Source organism: Mus caroli, unplaced genomic scaffold (genome assembly GCF_978045245.1).
Source record: "Mus caroli unplaced genomic scaffold, Mus_caroli_1 scaffold_4, whole genome shotgun sequence".
In the NCBI taxonomy this organism is placed as follows: domain Eukaryota; kingdom Metazoa; phylum Chordata; class Mammalia; order Rodentia; family Muridae; genus Mus; species Mus caroli.
Genome location: NW_028227259.1, coordinates 70,682,462 through 70,702,180, shown reverse-complemented (window position 1 = coordinate 70,702,180; position 19,719 = coordinate 70,682,462). Strand labels below are relative to the sequence as shown.

At 38.5% G+C, this 19,719-nt stretch overlaps 1 protein-coding gene across 1 annotated transcript in view; it reads right to left on the bottom strand.

Annotated features, from left to right (window-relative positions):
* Positions 1 to 351: 351 nt before the first annotated feature.
* Grxcr1 (glutaredoxin and cysteine rich domain containing 1) overlaps positions 352 to 19,719 on the bottom strand; it is a 116,111-nt gene continuing 96,743 nt past the window's right edge. The window contains exons 3-4 of the mRNA XM_021163673.2: positions 10,341 to 10,406; positions 352 to 547 (exon numbers count right to left, since the gene is read on the bottom strand). Of these exons, the coding sequence (XP_021019332.2) occupies positions 368 to 547; positions 10,341 to 10,406 (246 nt within the window). The 3' untranslated portion in view covers positions 352 to 367. The remainder of the gene's footprint in view (positions 548 to 10,340; positions 10,407 to 19,719) is intronic.

Genomic DNA, 19,719 nt, shown 5'->3' with positions numbered 1-19,719 from the left:
ATAAATCATCCTGACCAAAAGGACGACACTGCAGGAGAAACTAAGTTACACTTAATTTCCTTTAAGATTCAGACACATTTGGGGAGCCAGGCTTTGGATATGTGAGACTGTTACTGAGTTCTCCATAATTTCCACTAGAATCCAACAACTAGCATAGGCCTTGGCCCGTGATAGCTCTTGAAAATATACATGTTTATTTAATAAAGCAACAAAAATTGATTGTAGCCAAAATTTAAAACAAAGGTAATTATAATATACAAACTTTATTGTTTAATCTAAAAACATGACTTTCTTCAAATAAAAAGCTTAGAAGCCAAATTTTATCCTTTGTTAATGAAGTGAGGCTTTCTCTAGGCAGAAGCTCCAGTTAGCAGGTGCAGTTCTTACAGCGCTGAAGACCATTCTCATTGCAAGCTGTACACTTGAGGGCTTTGAAAGCGTCCGTAAAGCAATTGCGAAACACTGACATCTTGCTTCCGTGGCACACAGAGCATGGAAGGAAGCCAAAGCCTCCACAGGAAGGACACTCATGCGGATGCTGGACCCTCTGATAGGGTGACAAGAAACAGAAAAGAACAGAAAAGATTTTAAAATGCACAATTCAATCAGAGATATAAAGTGTTGCAAACATTGGTATAAGGTAATTGTGGGGATGCACTGAAGGGTATCAGCCATTGATATCCATGGGTCCTAGTGGAAGGGCAACTGCAGGACTCATTCACTGCCCTCCCTACTGGCCATCCACAGCACAGGCCTGCTTTATAAAGCCTAGTCAATGTTAGGCTATGTTGGGTGATACACACTTTCAAGAACTTCATCATATGCAAACATTTTTGCCAACCAAATATAACAAGAGATAATTTTAATTTTCATGAGAAGAAAATGATTTTAACTTTACCTTGTGCATCTCATAAAAGTTTTCTGTCTTATAAAACAGTAAATTCTAATAAAGAATTTGAAAAAAAAATCAGGAAACTATGAGCTGAAATTTGAAGGAGCCACTATCAACTGAAGATCCTCATTACATTGCCAATTTGAATAACTCCTTAATCTTTTGAAAGTGCCTTCAAGTGTATCATTATGCAATTTTTCCTTCTTCCACCTTCCCCCTCCTCTATAGACATCATCTTCAAGAAAGACACAATTCAAGCATCATTATCATCATTTGATACTTAAGGAAACAGAAAACAGTATCTTGAGACATTTATGCACATCGTAAACCTTTCTTAATGGCTATCAGTCTTCCATCTCAAGCAAAGATGAAGGATCTCAAATATAGAATAAATACAACCAGGCTCTGTGGAAGACAATGTTTTATAAAATATTCACATTCATTTCAATTTGTTTCTTTGAACATGGAAGCTTTCTCAGAATTCACTGTTGGAAATCACCATGCCAGGAGTGATTAGAAGCCATTACAGAATGAACACAAACAGAACTGATGTAAACTTCCTGACTTTCAGTACAGGAATTAGCAGCAATGTTTGAAAACACGGCTTTGTGAAAGTTTAGGAAAGGTAGGCAAAAAAAAGTACACACACACACACACACACACACACACACACACACATTTACAAACATATTTAAACCACACAGGTACATACAGATTTGCATAGAGAGTAAAAATTGCACTCCCAAAAATCTCTCAAAAATGCAACTGAAAAGGAACCTGAACCAACAGGATTTACCCTCCAATCCCCTATTTTCTATAACTAAAAGAATCCAGAAAACAAATAAATAAAAAATTTGTCTTTGCCTAAGTAATTTCCAGAATGAGGTTTGGGAAGTAAACATTAGAATGTTTACTTGAGGATACCTTAAACATCCTCAGATCTCATTTCATATATATATATATATATATATATATATATATATATATATATATATATGACATATATATATATGACATATATACAGATACATATGAAATATATATATATGAAATACATATATATAGAAATATATATGTATGTGTATATATATGTGTGTGTAGATAGATAACTAGATAGATAGATAGATAGATAGATAGATAGATAGATAGATAGATAGATAGATAGATAGTCTCCAAGACCTACTTACTAAATACTCTTTGTGTACCTGTTATTGTAAGAGGCAAAACCCATGCAATGTCTCATTTTTAACAGCACAGAATTATTTTTGATGAAAAGTAGATGTTGCCAATAAAGATGACACAAATTGGAAACTGGAAATGCCATCAAGGTTGAAGAGACTCAATGATTTCCCAAACAGATTGATTGAATGTAAGTAGTAATTTGGTTCTTTGCAAAAACTGATTCCTACAGAAAAAGGTGAGCCGGACTATTTTGGTTTGGTTTTGGTTTGGGTTTTTTTTTTTTTTTTTTTTTGGTTTTTGTTTTTTTTGCAATGTTAAAATGTCTTCCTAAATATTTGGAGGGAAGATACATTTTAAAAGCTAAATATAGGAGAATTAGCAAGTAATGCAGTCATCACATTTCAGAAATAAAATGATTATGTCAATACATTCTTGACATCACTAAAATTGTGAAAGAAGGATACATTCAAAAATATCAAGCTGAGCTTTTTGGTACATACTTGTAAACTCAGAACTTCAGAAGTAGAGGCAAGAGGATAAAATGTTTAAGGTCATCCTGGGCTGCATAGTGAGTTTGAGACATGCTTGGGAGATGATAGATGATAGAAAGATAGATAGATAGATAGATAGATAGATAGATAGATAGATAGATAGATAGATAGATAGATAGATGTAGACATATTTTTATGTATTGTATCAACTAGACAAAACAGACATCAGGCCAGGCTATAGCTTAGAAGAGAAAGCTAGAAAGCTCAGGAGTCTAGGTCTCCATTCATTACTGCTAGATTGTAAATAGGTCTGGATTCCTAGTAGAACAAGGTTGCCACAAATTGCAAATAAAATTAATATTCAGTTAAATTTGAATTTCAGATAGATCACAAATAATGTGTGTGTGTGTGTGTGTGTGTGTGTGTGTGTGTGTGTGTGTAATAAAATACAAACCATTCATCGTTTATGTGAGATTAAAATGTAAACGGGCATCAAGCCTCTTTGGCAGCCTACAGGGCAGGTGCTGTCAAGCAACAGGAGTAATGTTTGGAAAAGAGCTGCTTATCAACCAATGTAAATTATTTGGAGGGTATATTTTAAAAAATGTGCCTTAGCATTTTCCATAAAAAACACAAAAGAACACCAGGTGGAATTTATCTGAAGCCACTTCCCACTGTATCCTAGGATACTTGTAAATGATGAAATTTTAAAATAACATATGTTTTTCCTGAAAAATATGTTTATGATGACAAAAACCAGCAGAAACAAACCATGAGATCTATGCATCTGCCTAGACTCATTGTCTATCTCTATCACTCAGTCATCCTGAGCATCAGGTTGTCCGTACACAGAATTCAAAATTGTAATGCAACAGAATTAGAATTTATTGCACATCATATATCTGGAATAGAACCTACAGAATTACTTTTGAGAAATAAAAGCATCAAATGTTAAATCCACTAGTGCCAGGAGTCTAGTCTGACTTCATAATTTATCTGAAAGCCACAAGTGACAAATTGCCTAAGAGAAAATTAACATATCAAAACTGAAACCGACATTTTCATGTTGACAGAGTCACTGGTGTATCAAGACCATCTTAAAATCCTGTCTTCAGAATCCATGAATTGTAAGATGAGATCTTTCTTTGATTTCTCAGTTATTGACAGGATTCAGTGAACTAATCCACGGAGGACAAATAGAAGGCTGGCTGGCACACAATGAGGTTAGATGCTGTAAGCCATTATTCCATAATAAATCTCTACCTTAAGTCATATTCACCAGATGCTGTCTCCATTTAAATTATTCATAGTCACGTGACTTAACCATGTTCTATCATGCTGGGCTATTTGGTTTAAGTGTATCAATATTAGCCTTCTGATTTAAGAGCTTTCCTCTGCAAAGGAAAAGTAAATTTGCTTTTGAGTCACCTGTTAGTTCTGATGCTTTCAGCACAGTGATGAAACTGTTCTGAGAACACTTCTATTAATACAAATGCGAGGCAAGATGTAGCTTTGTGTCATGTAAATCTGCTCTGTTTCTCTAGTTCCTCATGCACAGGGACACAGGAAATCTCCATCAATAAGTGCCAGCCACTCAGCATGCCAGAGAAACGTTCACCTGAACAGTGTACATGGTAGAATTCTTAACTAGAAAAATGTACAACCATTTTCTAATTTCCTTCTGTTGGCCACATACAACTCCTGAGTCTTGTCCCATGCCTTCACTTTGGATGACTGCTCAGATTGGGACTTGGGACTATGAGGTCCAGTGGCAGTTAATGACCATCATGTGGTAACAAATAATACAGATCAGACTTCATAGGACTTGTATAATGTCTTACTATATAATGAACACTTACCCATCCTCTGGGACGTTCCATAAGGAACAGATCACAATGTTAGAATAGCTTATTCCCTGCACCTGATACACCAGATAATTTTTCAGTGAGTCTTTTGTCCTGTCATGATAAAGTCATATGTCCTATTTACCTGTATGTCACTTGAATTGAAAGTCACAGAAGCATAGCTTTATAATTAATAGCTTGGGCTTTAGAGTCAGGTTTATCAGATTCAGGAATTAACTATTTTCTGTAACATCCTGAGCAAGTAATTTAGTCTCTTTCTGCTATTGTTTTCCTTGATGGCATCATGGGAATAATAAAACCTATTTCAATCACTCAGTATATATAAAACGCCAAGTATAATATTTGTGACATAGCCAGTATTTAAATATTTCTGTGAATATTTAACTCCTGTTAAAGTTAACCAGAAGTACTGGATGGTTCAGATTTGAATATAGTAGCCTCATCCACTTTGATTGATCATCTGTAACCTCCCCAGTCAACCTGAAATCTGGCTGATCAGGTTTGACTGTTATCACATCGGGGGTAGAGCCTGCCACCCTATCGTTCTGCCACTCCCGCTCCTGCCGCCTAGCTGTTCCAGAGCCAACATGTGGTCACCTGCAACTGGACTCCAAAGATGATTTGGCGTAAATGGGCCCCTCCCCCTTCTTCATAACCCCGTGTCTCCGAATAGTAAAATTGAGCTTTGATCAGAACCCTTGCCTTAGCTCCATCAGTTTCCCTCTTTTCTTCCAGATTCCAAGATGCCTTCCAGGCTCGAACCTGGATATGTGAGCCACTGGTCAGACTCAACAAAATGGCACCCAACATGGGGCCTGAGAAAGGCAGAGGACATTTAGAAGAAGCACTGCTGGTTTGGAGCTCCATGGAAGAAGAAAATAATTAAGGAAAATTCGTACCAAAGAAAGTTGGTATGGGCGCTAAACCTGCGCACTAGATTCACTTAGGTTCAGCAGTGAGATTTTCAGGAGCTAGGAACGTAACAGGCAGTTAGCCCCATCTTCCAGAAGCTGCTTTTTTAGGCGTGAGAAAAGAAAGGGTTTAATAAAAGGGATTTAATAATTAGGCGGATTAGCTGCAGTCAGAAACTGCATCATGCGGGAGGAAAATGTCCCAGAAGCAGAGAGAAATTTTAGGGATGCCCTGCCTTGTTCTCTCTGGGACTTACAGCAGAAATTCTCTGCCCTCTTTGTGTTTTTGTCTAAGGTCTTGTCTAATGTCTGGTGCACCAGTCTGTTCACATATCAATCCATGTGTGTTTGTGTCTAGTTATCTGAATGAATAAATGTTCCATGTTTCATGTTAGATAATAAAGATGGCTAAAACTTTATCTGGTGGTTCAGCAAAGCCGAGAGTAGCCACACGCGTTAGCCAAGAAACAGGCACACAGCAAAAGGGCCCCTGCTAGAAAAACTGTTCTTTAAAGAAAAAAAGAGAGTCTGCAGCCTCATGGTATTGGGGAGGAAAAAAGCTGATAGATGGTTTGTCCTAAGAAAATTCTCTGCATTCGTGATTATTGCGTTTAGCTAATGATAAAGTGCTTTTTATTTTATGATTGTAGCTAGAAAAAAATGAAATATTTTGATTGGTCTAAATTCATAAGACTCATGTAGTTACTTCATTTGGTTTTTTTACTGGTCTTGGAGGTGTAATATGCTCTGTGTGTCTTCATCGTAGAGCATTGGCTTATAAGTTATTGGGTATGATCAAAAAGGTGTGACACTGGTTACTAGAAAGTTAGCTTTAAATTGGTAACTCAGGTTTGGAGTCTTTCCAACTGGTGGCATAAGGCAGACCAAGAGGCTGAATCTCTAAGGATACTTCTAGTTGAGATAATATTTAATGTGATTCTTATCCTAGAAAGTAGGATTAAAGGTAAGATTTAAAACAATGTCTCTTTAATAAAGCATTAAGACTTGCACTGTCAAGCATTCATAGGTATAAATTGACAGCCAAATTTCATAATGTGATAGTGAAGTTTTAATGTTGATTCCTAAAGTGATAAATTGTTTTGAAATCAGGTTTTGCTTTTCCAAAGTTAATGTTACAAAAGAAACTTAGTAGTTCTAATATCTGTCCTCATGGCAAGAGGAACTAAGGAGAGGTTGGAGACCATACTGTGAAAAGGCAAGCCCTTAACAGCCTCCCACCCTAACAAGCCAAATGACCTTGTGCTGAGGAGCCAGTCGTCACCCCCTCCTCTCTGTTCCCTGCTTGTCACCCAAGGCTGTTAAGGAGGATCCACATACTCTCCTTAGTGTTATCTTACTATAGTGCTTTTTTAAATTAAGTCCTGATATAGTTAAGTCTTTACCAGAATTCCAATGTCCTAGTAAGACCATGAAGCTGACAACTTAGAATTCAGTAGAAATGCAGCAAGAAAGTTACCTGTTTGGTAACTAATTAGCATTATAAAAAAACGGAGCCAACAGCTCAGGGCTAATCTGCAAAATGTTTACTTGGACGGAAAGGACAGTCTTAACCAAATAAGGGTTTACCATGAGAAAAGTTAGGGAATCCCACTGAGACAGGTTTCTTCATTAGGCCCTAAGAATTCAGGCAGAACTATAGAGCATAAATAAATTTTATGCCTCAGCCCAGCCTTTCTTTTTTTATATTAACAACAGGGAGGAGATGTAACCTCCCCACCTCAGCCTGAAATCTGGCTGATCAGGTTTGACTGTTACCACCAGGAGATCATCGTGGGTAGAGCCTGCCACCCTATCGTTTTGCCACTCCCACTGCCGCTCCTGCCACCTAGCTGTTCCAGAGCCAACACGTGGTCACCTGCAACTGGACTCCAAAGATGATTTGGCGGAAATGGGCCTCTCCCCCTTCTTCATAACCCCGTGTCTCTGAATAACAAAATTGAGCTTTGATCAGAACCCTTGTCTTAGCTCCATCCTTTCTCGTGCACCTAGTTTTCCTCTTTTCTTCCAGATTCCAGGATGCCTTACAGGCTCGAACCCGGACATGTGAGCCACTGGTCAGACTCAACAATCATCTAATACCCTCTAGGGCCTGTTTCTTTATCTAAGTTGTCTTTCATTAAACCCTAGTTCCCTCATGGGCAGAGTTCAAGGATCCTGAATGGCTACCAGTTCTTTACCAGTTTTGCCCTTCAGACAAGAGGTCCAACTGAATTGTAGTACCTTAAAATTGCTATAAGAATAGAAGACACTAGCACACCATCCTTTTCAAAACTAGGAATACTCTTAATATTTTTACCTTTATTGCACTGATTGTAAAACAGAGACAAACTTAGAGAAAATGTTTTCTATAAAACCCTGGAAGCTGAAAGAGAAAGAGCAGTTACATTAATCTAGTATGTTGATGTTAAATGGCAGAATAAAAGAGTCATGGATACAAAGGAATAAATGTTGAGAACATTTAAGTCAATTACATATCTATACAAAGAAAACTATCAAAGCTCATTCATCTTATAAGACTCTGAAAGACACTACTAATGTATAGAATTAAAATGCTTTTCTTAGGGTTTCTGTTGCTGTGACAAAATAATATGACCAAAAGCAAGTTGGCAAGGAAAAAGTTTACTCAGCTTAAACTTTCACATCACTGTTCATCACCAAGGCAAGACAGCAATTCACACAGGGCAGGATCCTGGAGGCAGGAGCTGATACAGAGGCTATGGATGGATGCTGCTTACTGGCTTGCTTCACATGGCTTTCTCATCCTACTTTCTTACAGAACCCAGGACCACCAGTCCAGGAACTGTACCACCCACAATAGGCTAGACCCTCTTCAGTTGATCACTAATTAAGAAAATGCTTTACATCCTGATCTTATGGAAGCATTTTTTTTCAATTGAGGGTCCGTCCTCTCTGATAAATCTAACTTGTATCAAGTTAATATTAAACCATCTAATACACTATTATCTACATAAGGCTATTTATATTTCAACTGGAATAAAAAAATTAATAAAATGCAAAAATCTGTTTCTTTGGGAGGTATAAGCAAGAGAATCGGGAGTAGTTCAACTATGTTGGGAGTTGGAAAGTAGCTTGATCTAAATGAGATTCCCATCTCAAAAAAAAACAGTTTCTCTGACACAAAACCATATTCTGTATTCAATAGCCACTGGTAGCCAGTAGTTACTATCTTGGACAGCTCAGTCAGAAAGTGTTTCCATTGTAGAAGCAAGAGATACTGGAAAGAGCTATATTGGAGAGGTATATATACTAAATATATATATTGGAGAGGTATATAGCTACTAAAGTAAATTCCTTAAATGTTCAAATAGTAATATAAAATCAAATGGGTGTATTCTGTAATACCAGTGTATAACATTAAAATATGCTCAGAAAATTATATAATATTAAATAATATACACTATGCAAATTATGTAGGTTGAATAAAAAGATACACATTAACCTAAATTAATGACTTTATGGAACTGAAGCAGTCTATGGGAACAGAGAGAAAGTAATCTACTCATGCAAATATTTTTTAGCTGAATGAAAATTTAGACAAGTCAATGCATACTCTCATTTGATACCTAGAGTTATCAGGACTCCAAGGTGTCAAGGAACATGTCCAAAGTCACATAACCATCATTAGATCTGATCTTCCAGCTAAAATTCTCCAATTTCAAACAATATTTCAAAATTTACAAATTGTGAATGCTTGAGAAATTTAGGAATTCAGATCATGGCATATTCTATTCCTGCACCTCAGGAACCCTCCATGTTCAGAAGTACTTCTTCTCTGACGATCACCTTTATTGGATCACTTTATCCAAATGTAATGTTACTATTATGACAGAAATTATCACAAAACTGTTCTTAATTATTGCTATATGCAAGCAAATCTTTGAGCAGAAACTGTTGTCTCCCAAAGGAAAATGCTTGCAAATCATAGCTATTTGGACTATTTGTCAATTGATTGAACACATTTTTTTCCTTCTGATAAAGAATAAATATCAATAAAAGTGACAATTAAAAGTAAGAAGTAGCTCATTTGGGATAAAATTAAAAACCAAAATAAAAGGGACAAAAGGAATCCTTTGGCAACCACACAGTATAAAAATTCATGGAGATAAGAAGTCAGGAAAGACTAGACAGTGTTTTTAGAAGTAGTACCACAGATAGACACAACAGACCTTGCAGATTGTGAAGTGCAATGAGGAACTGGGACAATAACACTCTGGGTAGGCACCTTGCATAAATGAGTGGTTCTAAGAGAGCAGAGAGGCCACAGAGATCTTAGCCTTGATTGATGTTGAAGGTATGTGAGAGAATCAAATATAAGGTGATAACAAGAAGAGCCAGGAAAAGCATGTAGGTACTGGCCAGCCTTGTTCACCTGGGAACACTCTGGATAATTATGAATGTGTAATTTCCAATCTTAAAATTGTTTCCATCTGGGTGATAAAGCATATGGTCTCCCTACACACAGGAAGAAACAGGCTGCTACAATCATTCACCACAGAAATGCTAAGGGTTTCCTGGTTGCACATCAATTTAAGGCACTATATATTTGAATAATTGTGTCTCTGATGCTATAATTGTAAAAGGTAAAAACTAAAACTAAAACATGTCTCATAGTAATGGTGTTCTTTTTTCCTTCATAAATATGAATAAGTCCATGGGAATAAGTGTGCTTTAAGAAAATTGTCTAGTTTAATACTTCATCAATACCTCTATTATAATTAGTCTCAGATAAAGCCAACTAAAAAGTTCAGTTAATAGGATGAGGTGGTTAGAAGCAGATGTTTAAATCACCCTACTTGGAGCAAATGTAATGGCAGGTGGTACCCAATTACAACTGTCACACATATAATGTTATATATTTGTAAGAACATAGGATAAAAATTCAGCTAGGGAACCAATTACAGTCAGAATGTGCTTAACATTTTGATTACTAGAAATGAGTTGTTAAAAGCACAATTACCTCAATTTTGGTTAAAAGGTCTTGCAGTTCTCCTGATTCATTCATTGACAAAATTTTCTCAGCACCCTATTAACAAGAGGGTTAGGGAGAAAAGAAAATTAGTTGTGTTAGTATTTGAAATGCCAAAGTTGTAGTCAGGAAAGGTTAACTCATAACATACTAAACACAATCTTCTCTTCAGCTCTGAGTAAAGTTAAATATAAAGACCAGAACGTTTTACTGTTGCATACCCACTCCTGTGTCAAGGGTCACTTCAGGAACGGAGAAGGCTGCCAACAGGGGCAAGCTTTGGGATGTACTAGCTGTCACATCAAGTCCAGAGAGGCATGCCTACAGCACACACATGGACCTATTGCCAGATGTGCCTTCTGGAGAAGAGGACTTTGAGCAAATCCACAGCCTGAAGCATCTCTGCCCTCTCCTAGACGTCCTGGACATGGCCATTTTTAAAGTCATGCACGTACCAGCTAAAAATATATATATAATCATCATTCAACCAAGACTATTGTCAGACAGAAACCTTCAACTCATTTAATACAGAAGACTCTGCTATTAGTCGGAATTGACCCCTAATAAAATTAAATAGCAACCCCAAAGTCTTCTACGGAGAGAGCATAAAAGGAGTTGGAACACAAGGAGGGGAAGTTACAGAGCTGATGTTTTTAACTTCTAACACTTCCTGTGAAAGCAAGGATTGGAGCCCTGTATGCACGTCCCTACACATTCATTATGATTCTTTGAACTATCACAGTTGCCTCTCCTTATTAACCTCTTCTTAGCATTCTAATTTTTATTGGCTATTTTCTTTATTTACATTTCAAATGTTTTTCCCTTTCCAGGTCTCCCTTTTGGAAAACCCCTATCCCATCACCCTCCCCCTGCCTCAATGAGGGTGCTTCCCCACCCACCCAACCAACAAACCAACCAATCATCATCTCCATCTTCCCTCCCTATTCTTACACATCACTTTCAGAGCACGGGGAGAAGAGAGGAAAGTGTGAGTGACTATTACTAAAAAAGGCTGGATCCATATCTCTCTTGTATATAACTTCATAACATGGTCCCTGCATTGCTTAGAGTAAGAGCCGAACAAGTCAGGGAAGAAGATAATACCATATTTTTTTTAACTTGTGGTAAACATTACTAAAATTCTTTTTTTATTGAGTATTTATTTCATTTACATTTCCAATTCTATCCCAAAAATCCCTCACATGCTCCCCCACCCACTCCCACTTCTTGGCCCTGTCGTTCCCCTGTACTGAGGCATATAAAGTTTGCACGACCAATGGGCCTCTCTTTCCAGTGACGGCCGACTAGGCCATCTTCTGATTCATATGCAGCTAGGGACACGAGCTCCAGGGGTGGGGGGGTGTACTGGTTAGTTCATATTGTTGTTCCACCTATAGGATTGCAGATCCCTTTAGCTCCTTGGGTACTTTCTCTAGCTCCTCCATTGGAGGCCCTGTGATCCATCCACTAGCTGACTGTGAGCATCCACTTCTGTGTTTGCTAGGCCCCGGCATAGTCTCACAAGAGACAGCTATATCTGGGTCCTTTCAGTAAAATCTTGCTAGTGTATGCAAAGGTGTCAGCGTTTGGAAGCTGATTATGGGATGGATCCCTGGATATGGCAGTCTCTAGACGGTCCATCCTTTCGTCACAGCTCCAAACTTTGTCTCTGTAACTCCTTCCATGGGTGTTTTGTTCCCAGTTCTAAGAAGGGGCAAAGTGTTCACACTTTGGTCTTCATTCTTCTTGAGTTTCATGTGCTTTGCAAATTGTATCTTATATCTTGGGTATTATGGGCTAATATCCACTTATCAGTGAGTACATATTGTGCGAGTTCCTTTGTGATTGGGTTACCTCACTCAGGATGATGCCCTCCAGGTCCATCCATTTGCCTAGGAATTTCATAATTTCATTCTTTTTAATAGCTGAGTAGTACTCCATTGTGTAAATGTATCACATTTTCTGTATCCATTCCTCTGTTGAGGGGCATCTGGGTTCTTTCCAGCTTCTGGCTATTATAAATAAGGCTGCTATGAACATAGTGGAGCTTGTGTCCTTCTTACCGGTTGGAACATCTTCTGGATATATGCCTCCGCATCGGCTAATATTCTTTTAAAGAAGTAATGACGTCTTAGTTTACTGGGAGATCAAAGTATATTTTCTGTGAACACACGTCATCCCCCTGGAGAATTGAACATTAATTCTAGAAGAATTGATATGAGTGCAAAGAACAGATAAAGGATGCAAGTTTGGGCTAAGGATCTACTTGCTGAGGCTGCAGGTTGACTTTTTGTGTTAACAACAGTGGTCCTTTCGTCACTTCTTCAGGTCATGAAGAGCATGTGACTCATCTAAGCATGGACAGGTTATTTCCCCTTGTTGCCTAGGAACCTCTTAGCCCCGTTTCATTTCAGGGCACTCTACCTCCTAACAAATATCAGCACCAGAAATGTCAAATCAATATATTAAAATCCACTACAGATGGATGGACAGCGAGGCAGAAAATGCACAGAGCCTAGGAGGTAGGTTATATTCATTTATTTGCTGATAGTTGCGCCAGGCACACAACACAGACAGATGTGACAGCCAACATAACAACACGGGAGACAGAAGCCCATTGTCAAAACGTTAATGGCTGAAACTCAAAAAAAAAAACAGTAATATTTTAGTTTTACAGCTTTCCATCTCCTTTCCTGACTTAGCCAGTCTAAAATGGGGAAACCCTCTGGGGAATGTGGCGCAAGAACTCAGGCAGCAAGGAGAATATACAGCTTATTTTCCTCTAATGAAAGAAAATGCACCGCAAAGACAGCAAACAAAATGAATGCCCCATAAAACCTATGGCCAGTCGGCTTCCCGGCTCTTAGCAATGCGTTGTGCCTCTGTCAGTTGTTTAGAACATAGTATGTGCTGAGAAAGGATCTAGTTCATTGCCTTTAAATGCATGGAATCCTCCCTTCCTTAGCCAAATAATTTCCGGAGCATAGATTCTACCCCACAGAAGAGTATCAAGCTTTTCTCATATCAAGATTGGGGTGAGGGGGCAGGGGGGGGGGACAGGGACAGGCATAATCCTTACCCTCAAGATAGCCACATGTCTAGTGAATGGGTGGTATATCAAGTGCTCAGATTTTTAAAAGGTTTCCCAGTTGCAGAAAGCAAACAGCCGAATACCTGCTTCCCTTCGTCACCTGCTGCACCCACCCTACGAGTCCCCAAAATGACTCCTTAACTAGTGCTCAGATCTGTTTTGTAAAGCCAGTATCAGGGGCTGAGGTGCAGCAACAGTAACCCAAATCTCCTGCTCTCCACTGAGCCCCACATCTCTGTCTTTTGAGCCTGTTAATGTGTAAAATCTTGGAGTGGGGATGGACAAGAATGTTCTGAGATTCCTCTCTCTGTTCCTAAGAGCAGCAGCCCGAATGAAGATCTCAGCCTAACTGGACCATTTTCTTCCATGTTGAGGTTCAGAATACTAATGGCAGTAGAATCTTGCTGCTCTGCTCTTTGAGTATTTGAGTATTCAAAAAGTCTTAGCCACTTCCCTTTTCAGCCAAATGTATTCAATCTATTAATCGGATCATCAAAATACCCCTATGTCCACAACAGAGAGTGTACCACCTTAAATACTGAAACTCGTGATAAATATCATTTTTCTTGTATTTGACTAAGAATAACAGAGTTTGACACTTTTCATCTATAACTCCACCATTCAATGACAAGCTACCAGAAGGTAATCATACAGTTATGTGGTCCAGTTTACCAAAGCTTCCTGGATAACTTAAATATTTGTTCTATGTTTTATAATTGATTCTGAGCCATTTTTATTGAGATGAATATAATTCTGAAAAGAGTGGTAATAGGATATTAGTAGGACTTTTATCGGGCACTGTGTAGGCAGTTAGTCATTGCTGCAAACGAATCACAAATTTAAAAAAGAAAAGGGCACTAATGTTTTAAAAGAATCAAAAGTGTGCACTAAGACAGAGAGAGGGGGAGATGGGAGAAAAACGAAAGAGCAAGGAGAAAGAGAAAGAGGAGAGAGGGGGGAAGGGAGAGGAGAGGGGAGGGAGAGAGAGGGGAAGGGAGAGAGACAGAGAGACGAGACAGAGAGACAGGGAGACTTCAGTTCCCTTCTGCCATGTAGACTAGCTGATCACTGAGAAAACAGTATCTAAAACTCTTAGTCTGGAGACTGTGAAATCCTGGTGTGTTTGGGACTTGCTGTTCACTGAATTTCCAGGACTGGTACTGTGTGCTTCATGGACTCCACATCAACACGGGCATGCCAGAGAATTGAAGAGAACAAGTTTAGTTTTGTCCATTTTCAGAACTGTATTTTACCCAGTTATTCAGGCTTCATTGTATGTTGTGTGTGCCAGGATGGCTTCTGTCTCATTAAGTGTGTGTGTGTATATGTGTGTGTGTGTGTGTATCCATATTCATTGTATAACATATGAATGCCCATGTTATGAATTATTTGGATTTTGTTCATATTTACTTATTTATATCACTTCATCTTACTAAGAATACAACATAAGTAACAGATCTATACCATGGCATAACAATAAAAAAATGTACTTACTAATTCAAGAAGAAGAAAATGCCCCAAACTCATCCCTAAATGATAGCTATGGTTAAGGCTTACATTAGATTCTCAAACAGCTCCTCGGGGGAAAAAGAAAAAAGAAAAAAAAAAAAAAGCCTGTCTTAGCACAGGAGTCTAAACACCAGCTCAGGTAAGAGATGAAATGGTTCACACAGTAATATCATTGCTTTCTTCTGACCATAAATCGTGTTTTCAATAAATGCTATTAAAAAAAAAAGTGCTCTTGCTCTTTTAACCAGCCTGCAAAACTTTTAGCTTCCTACTTAAAGGCTTCTTTTTCTTCTCACTTAATTGACTCCCTGCTATGGATTTATCTTTGTTTTGTTGCATACTACATATGGAGTGTTAAGCAGTCTTCTCACAACTGACATAAAACCCACACTCAGCACGGCTCACAAATGGCAGCTCTGGTGGTTGACCAACCCTCCCAGTGTTGCCTCTTCCTACTGTAACTTCCTGAATTGTTCACTCCCCTCTTCCTTAGAATTTTACACAGGATCTCCATCCAGTGCCTAAACTTTCCTCTATCCTCCTCCTCACTCACCACTAGGAGAACTGCAATACACCATTCAAACCTAATGAAAATGGTAAGTCTGAATGGAGCATCCTTGAGATTCCCAGGAAAATCAGTCATCCTCAGACCATACTTGCCTCACTGCACACCAAGCTATAATGACTAGAGGACTGTGACATCCTTAGGTGCACAGTGTTCTCTGTACCATCAACAGCTCATGAATATTTACTGTATTATTTATCTCCAAAACTGCATAGTAAATATGCATTAAATTTTAAACAGGTATTTCTTATCATCAATACCACCTCAACGAAGGTAAGCAATCCAGGGGAATATCACGTTGAGTATTTGTGAGGTGAGAAAGAGCATGATGATGTGGCTTCAGGGAAGAATGTCGGAGGACCAGAGAAGCAAGTAGATAAGCACTCCCAAGTCAGTCTCGGGAAGGACCAGGAGGCTAGGACTGAGAGATCCTGCTTGGTAAGGATTCCTTCTGCTGTGTAATCAGGAGACCAGATGGCACATTTGGCACTGAAAGAACTCAACTAGAACCAAGCTCCAAGCCTGCCAAAATATGTGGCCAATTAGTGTTTGTCGCTACTATTGCCATGCCCACCGGAAATGGGAGCTTACATCCACAATGCCTGGAAACAGGCCACCTAAGCCCTGCTGACAAAGTGAATATTTCCTCCAGGACTAAGCTCTGGGTAGTCTCCAGAGTGTAAAAAGCTACCTGGCATCTATAGAGTTCTGCATCAAACACTGAGATGTGAAAACTGTTCAAAACAGGTGTAATAATATCCCACCAATGTCAAAAAGTACAACACAGGCTGCTGGAGATCAGCAAGAAAACTCATCTGCAGAATTAACTAAAACAATTTACTTATTAGGCAATTATGCAGCCGAAACCCTTGGGTGTTAGAAAATGCCTGCCAAAGACAATGTCTTTCACTTAATGTAATTAGCATTGAACCGCTATTTTCATTGTAGTTGAAAAATATAATTTCCCAGTGACAGTAATCCTGACATTTCATAACAAAAATTACACCATCAAAATGGAGGATCTGGAAGAGCTTGTTTTCTCTGTCATTGAACGTCATGTTTCTTTACGTTAATATCAAGTTATATGAGCTTGATATTATCAAGTCAGTAAGGTTTTTGTTGTCTTGTTTTGTTTTGGTTTTGGGTTTTTTTGTGGCAATATTGAGGATTGAGTTGGCAAAAGTCTGAGGATTGCTCTCCATAATGGATTTACGATTTTTGCATGTTGCGCCCCGCCCCAAATTCTCTTTACGTACACTGACTTTTAATGCAGTAACTTAAATCACTAAGACAGAACAGATTAGAATTCTAAAAACTCCATTTACAAGTTAACTTAAACAGTTCATTGTTGTGCTCGAAAGTCTATGTACTCATTAATAAATGGGTATAATAGTGTAGGGATGACATGAGATAATGAAGAAAAATCTGGAAGTATGCGTCACACTTGATTGGGAATTCAAATTTTTGTCAAGTGCCAATCGCAGAAATAAATTCCCCTCGAACTCATGCAAGGCCCACAAAGGTCAGGTCACAAAAAAATAATGATAGATCTGTAGAATCCAGAAAAGTATTTTCTGTTGTGGTCTAGGAGTTGCTCCACAAACCACATGATCATTGATCTCAGTCAGATGATGGGGATGGTTTATTGAATGTGCACCCTAATAATGATCAGACCAAAACCACGAAAAGGAATCAAGAACCTAATTGTGGTACCAGTCTGCTCTCAGGGAAGGTTTTTTATAGGGAAAAAAAACAGGTTCAAAAGTTTAAAAGGCAAGCAAGAGAACAGTACTACAATTTAGCGTCATAGACAAAGTGTTATCAGCTAACCTTTATTCTGAGTGCTCCTGAGTGAGGTAAGAGGGGTGGTGGATGGGTGGTAAATGGGAATTTCAGAACAATGAGATAGCAGAGCATGAGTATTATAATCATAATTTTTTGGCTTATTAGTAGCATTTTTCAGTATCAGCCACAAAACCAACAATGAGCTCATATGTAGCTGCAGGAGGTTCTGCCCGGTGGTCAGCTCTCACTCAAGCCGTAAAAGTTCGTATTGACCTTTAATTTGATGGGTCCTACATAAAGCTTTGTGAAATTCCTTAAGATTAACAAACCCCGGGATGTACAGTACAGTACAGTACAGTACAGGATATGTGATCAGCATGACTTTGTTCTGAGTCAAGTTCTTTTTCTGTGTCAACGACTGGCAGGCATGTTAAAATAACAATAAAAATTGCTGGAAGGTATGGAACAAAATGGCTACAGTTATTCTGTGGGGAGGGGGATGTTAAACCACAATATTTTCCATTAAGTTTAGATAATGTTACTGTAAGTTGAAATAAGACATACTATATTGTTTTTAAAGGGAAAAGAATGATCAAAGCCGTGAACAACAAGCACATCATACCCAGCTACCACATCACAGGACTTATCCGTACTGCACGTAATGGTCAAAAATAAAAGAGAAGTACATTTTAAAGATTATACAACAGTAAAGAAGCATAGATTGTCTAATGATAATTCTTTTTAAACTTGTGGAGAAAACATAATCTAGCATAACATGTGCCTATTCATCATGATTGAAAAAAAATACTGGAGAGATGCTTCCATGGTTAAAAGACCTTACCACTCTTATAGAATAGAAGGCTTGACTCTCAGAACCCATATGGTAGATTATAACCACCTCTAATTCCAATTTCAGAGGGTTGACACCTCCTTCTGGGTTCCGTGGGCTTCTGCAGCAACATGGTACACATACTCTCACATAGGTACACACACACAAAGTAAATGAAGAAATCTTTTATTATTGGTTATTTTATTTATTTACATTCCAAATGTTTTCCCCCTTCCCAGTTTTCCCTCCACAAACCATTCATTCTATCCCCCTCCCCCTTTGCCTCTGTGAGGGTACCCCACCCACCCCCACCCACCCCCCATTCCTGCCTCACCACTCCAGCATCCCCCTACACTGGGGCATCAAGCCTCCACAGAACCAAGGACCTCCCCTCCCACTGATGACAGACAAGGCAATCTTCTGCTACATATGTAGCTAGAGCCATGGGTCCCTCCATGTGTACTCTGGTTGGTGGTTTAGTCCCTGGGAGCTTTGTGGTGTCTGGTTAGTTGATATTGTTTTTACTATGGGGCTGCAATCCCATTCAACTCCTTTAGTCCTTCCCCTGAACTCTTCCACTGGGGTCCCAGGGTTCAGTCCAATGGTTGGCTGTGAGTATCTAAAGAAAAATCACATGAATTTTCAGCATTTTTCCCCAGGCTATGGAAGTTTTCAGTTCAGTTGTAAGATGGCTGAAATGTTGTTTATTATGGGAGCTTTATCTAGCTTTTAGTGAGGATTCCCTGAAGAGTCAGAAGCAAATAAAAACCTAAGAACAATTAGTTAACAACATTGCTGAAAACTGAAAAATTTAGTCAATTGCTTTTCTGGAACAGTATGGGTGGGTATTTAATCAGTCAGCAGAAAAAAAATATTTGAGGAAGGCTCTCATTGAGATAGTAATTGAGAAATACAATTAGATGATCAAAATGTCAATTAAAATTCCATTCATTGGAAGGAATTCCAACTTGAATGGGCTCTCTTCCCAGATGAGAACTGAGGCTATTTGAACATAGATTGGTTACTGAAGAGAGATCATTGCAGAGCTCACATTCAACAGACTCCTGCATTATTCATGTTGCTAACAGTAACATGATCAAAGCTGTGAACAACAAGCACACCATACCCAGCTGCCACCACATAGGACTTATCCATACTGCACGTAATGGCCAAAAATAAAAGAGAAGTACATTTTAAAGGTTATACAACAGTTTTTTAAAAAAGCATAGATTGTCTAATGACAGTTCTTTTTAAACTCATGGAAAAAAACATAATCTACCTTCTAAGACCCTAGCAGGAAACTGATAGCATACTCAAGGGATTTTATTGTTGCAGGAAATATTTAAAGAGAACCTCCAAGTTCAAGCACTCCATCCTGGCTACTCTCTGCCCGCCAAATCTCTGACGGGGCCAGAGTTCAGGAGTTCTTTTCACTGCCATACCAGCTCTATGCAAGGACCGTCCACCCTGCAGTCAGCCACCACAACACCCAACAACCAGGTAGAAACAAAACTCTAGAAACATATAATTAACAAGTCAGATTTATATATCAATAAATTCTCAACTCACAAGATGCCAATATAATAATTTT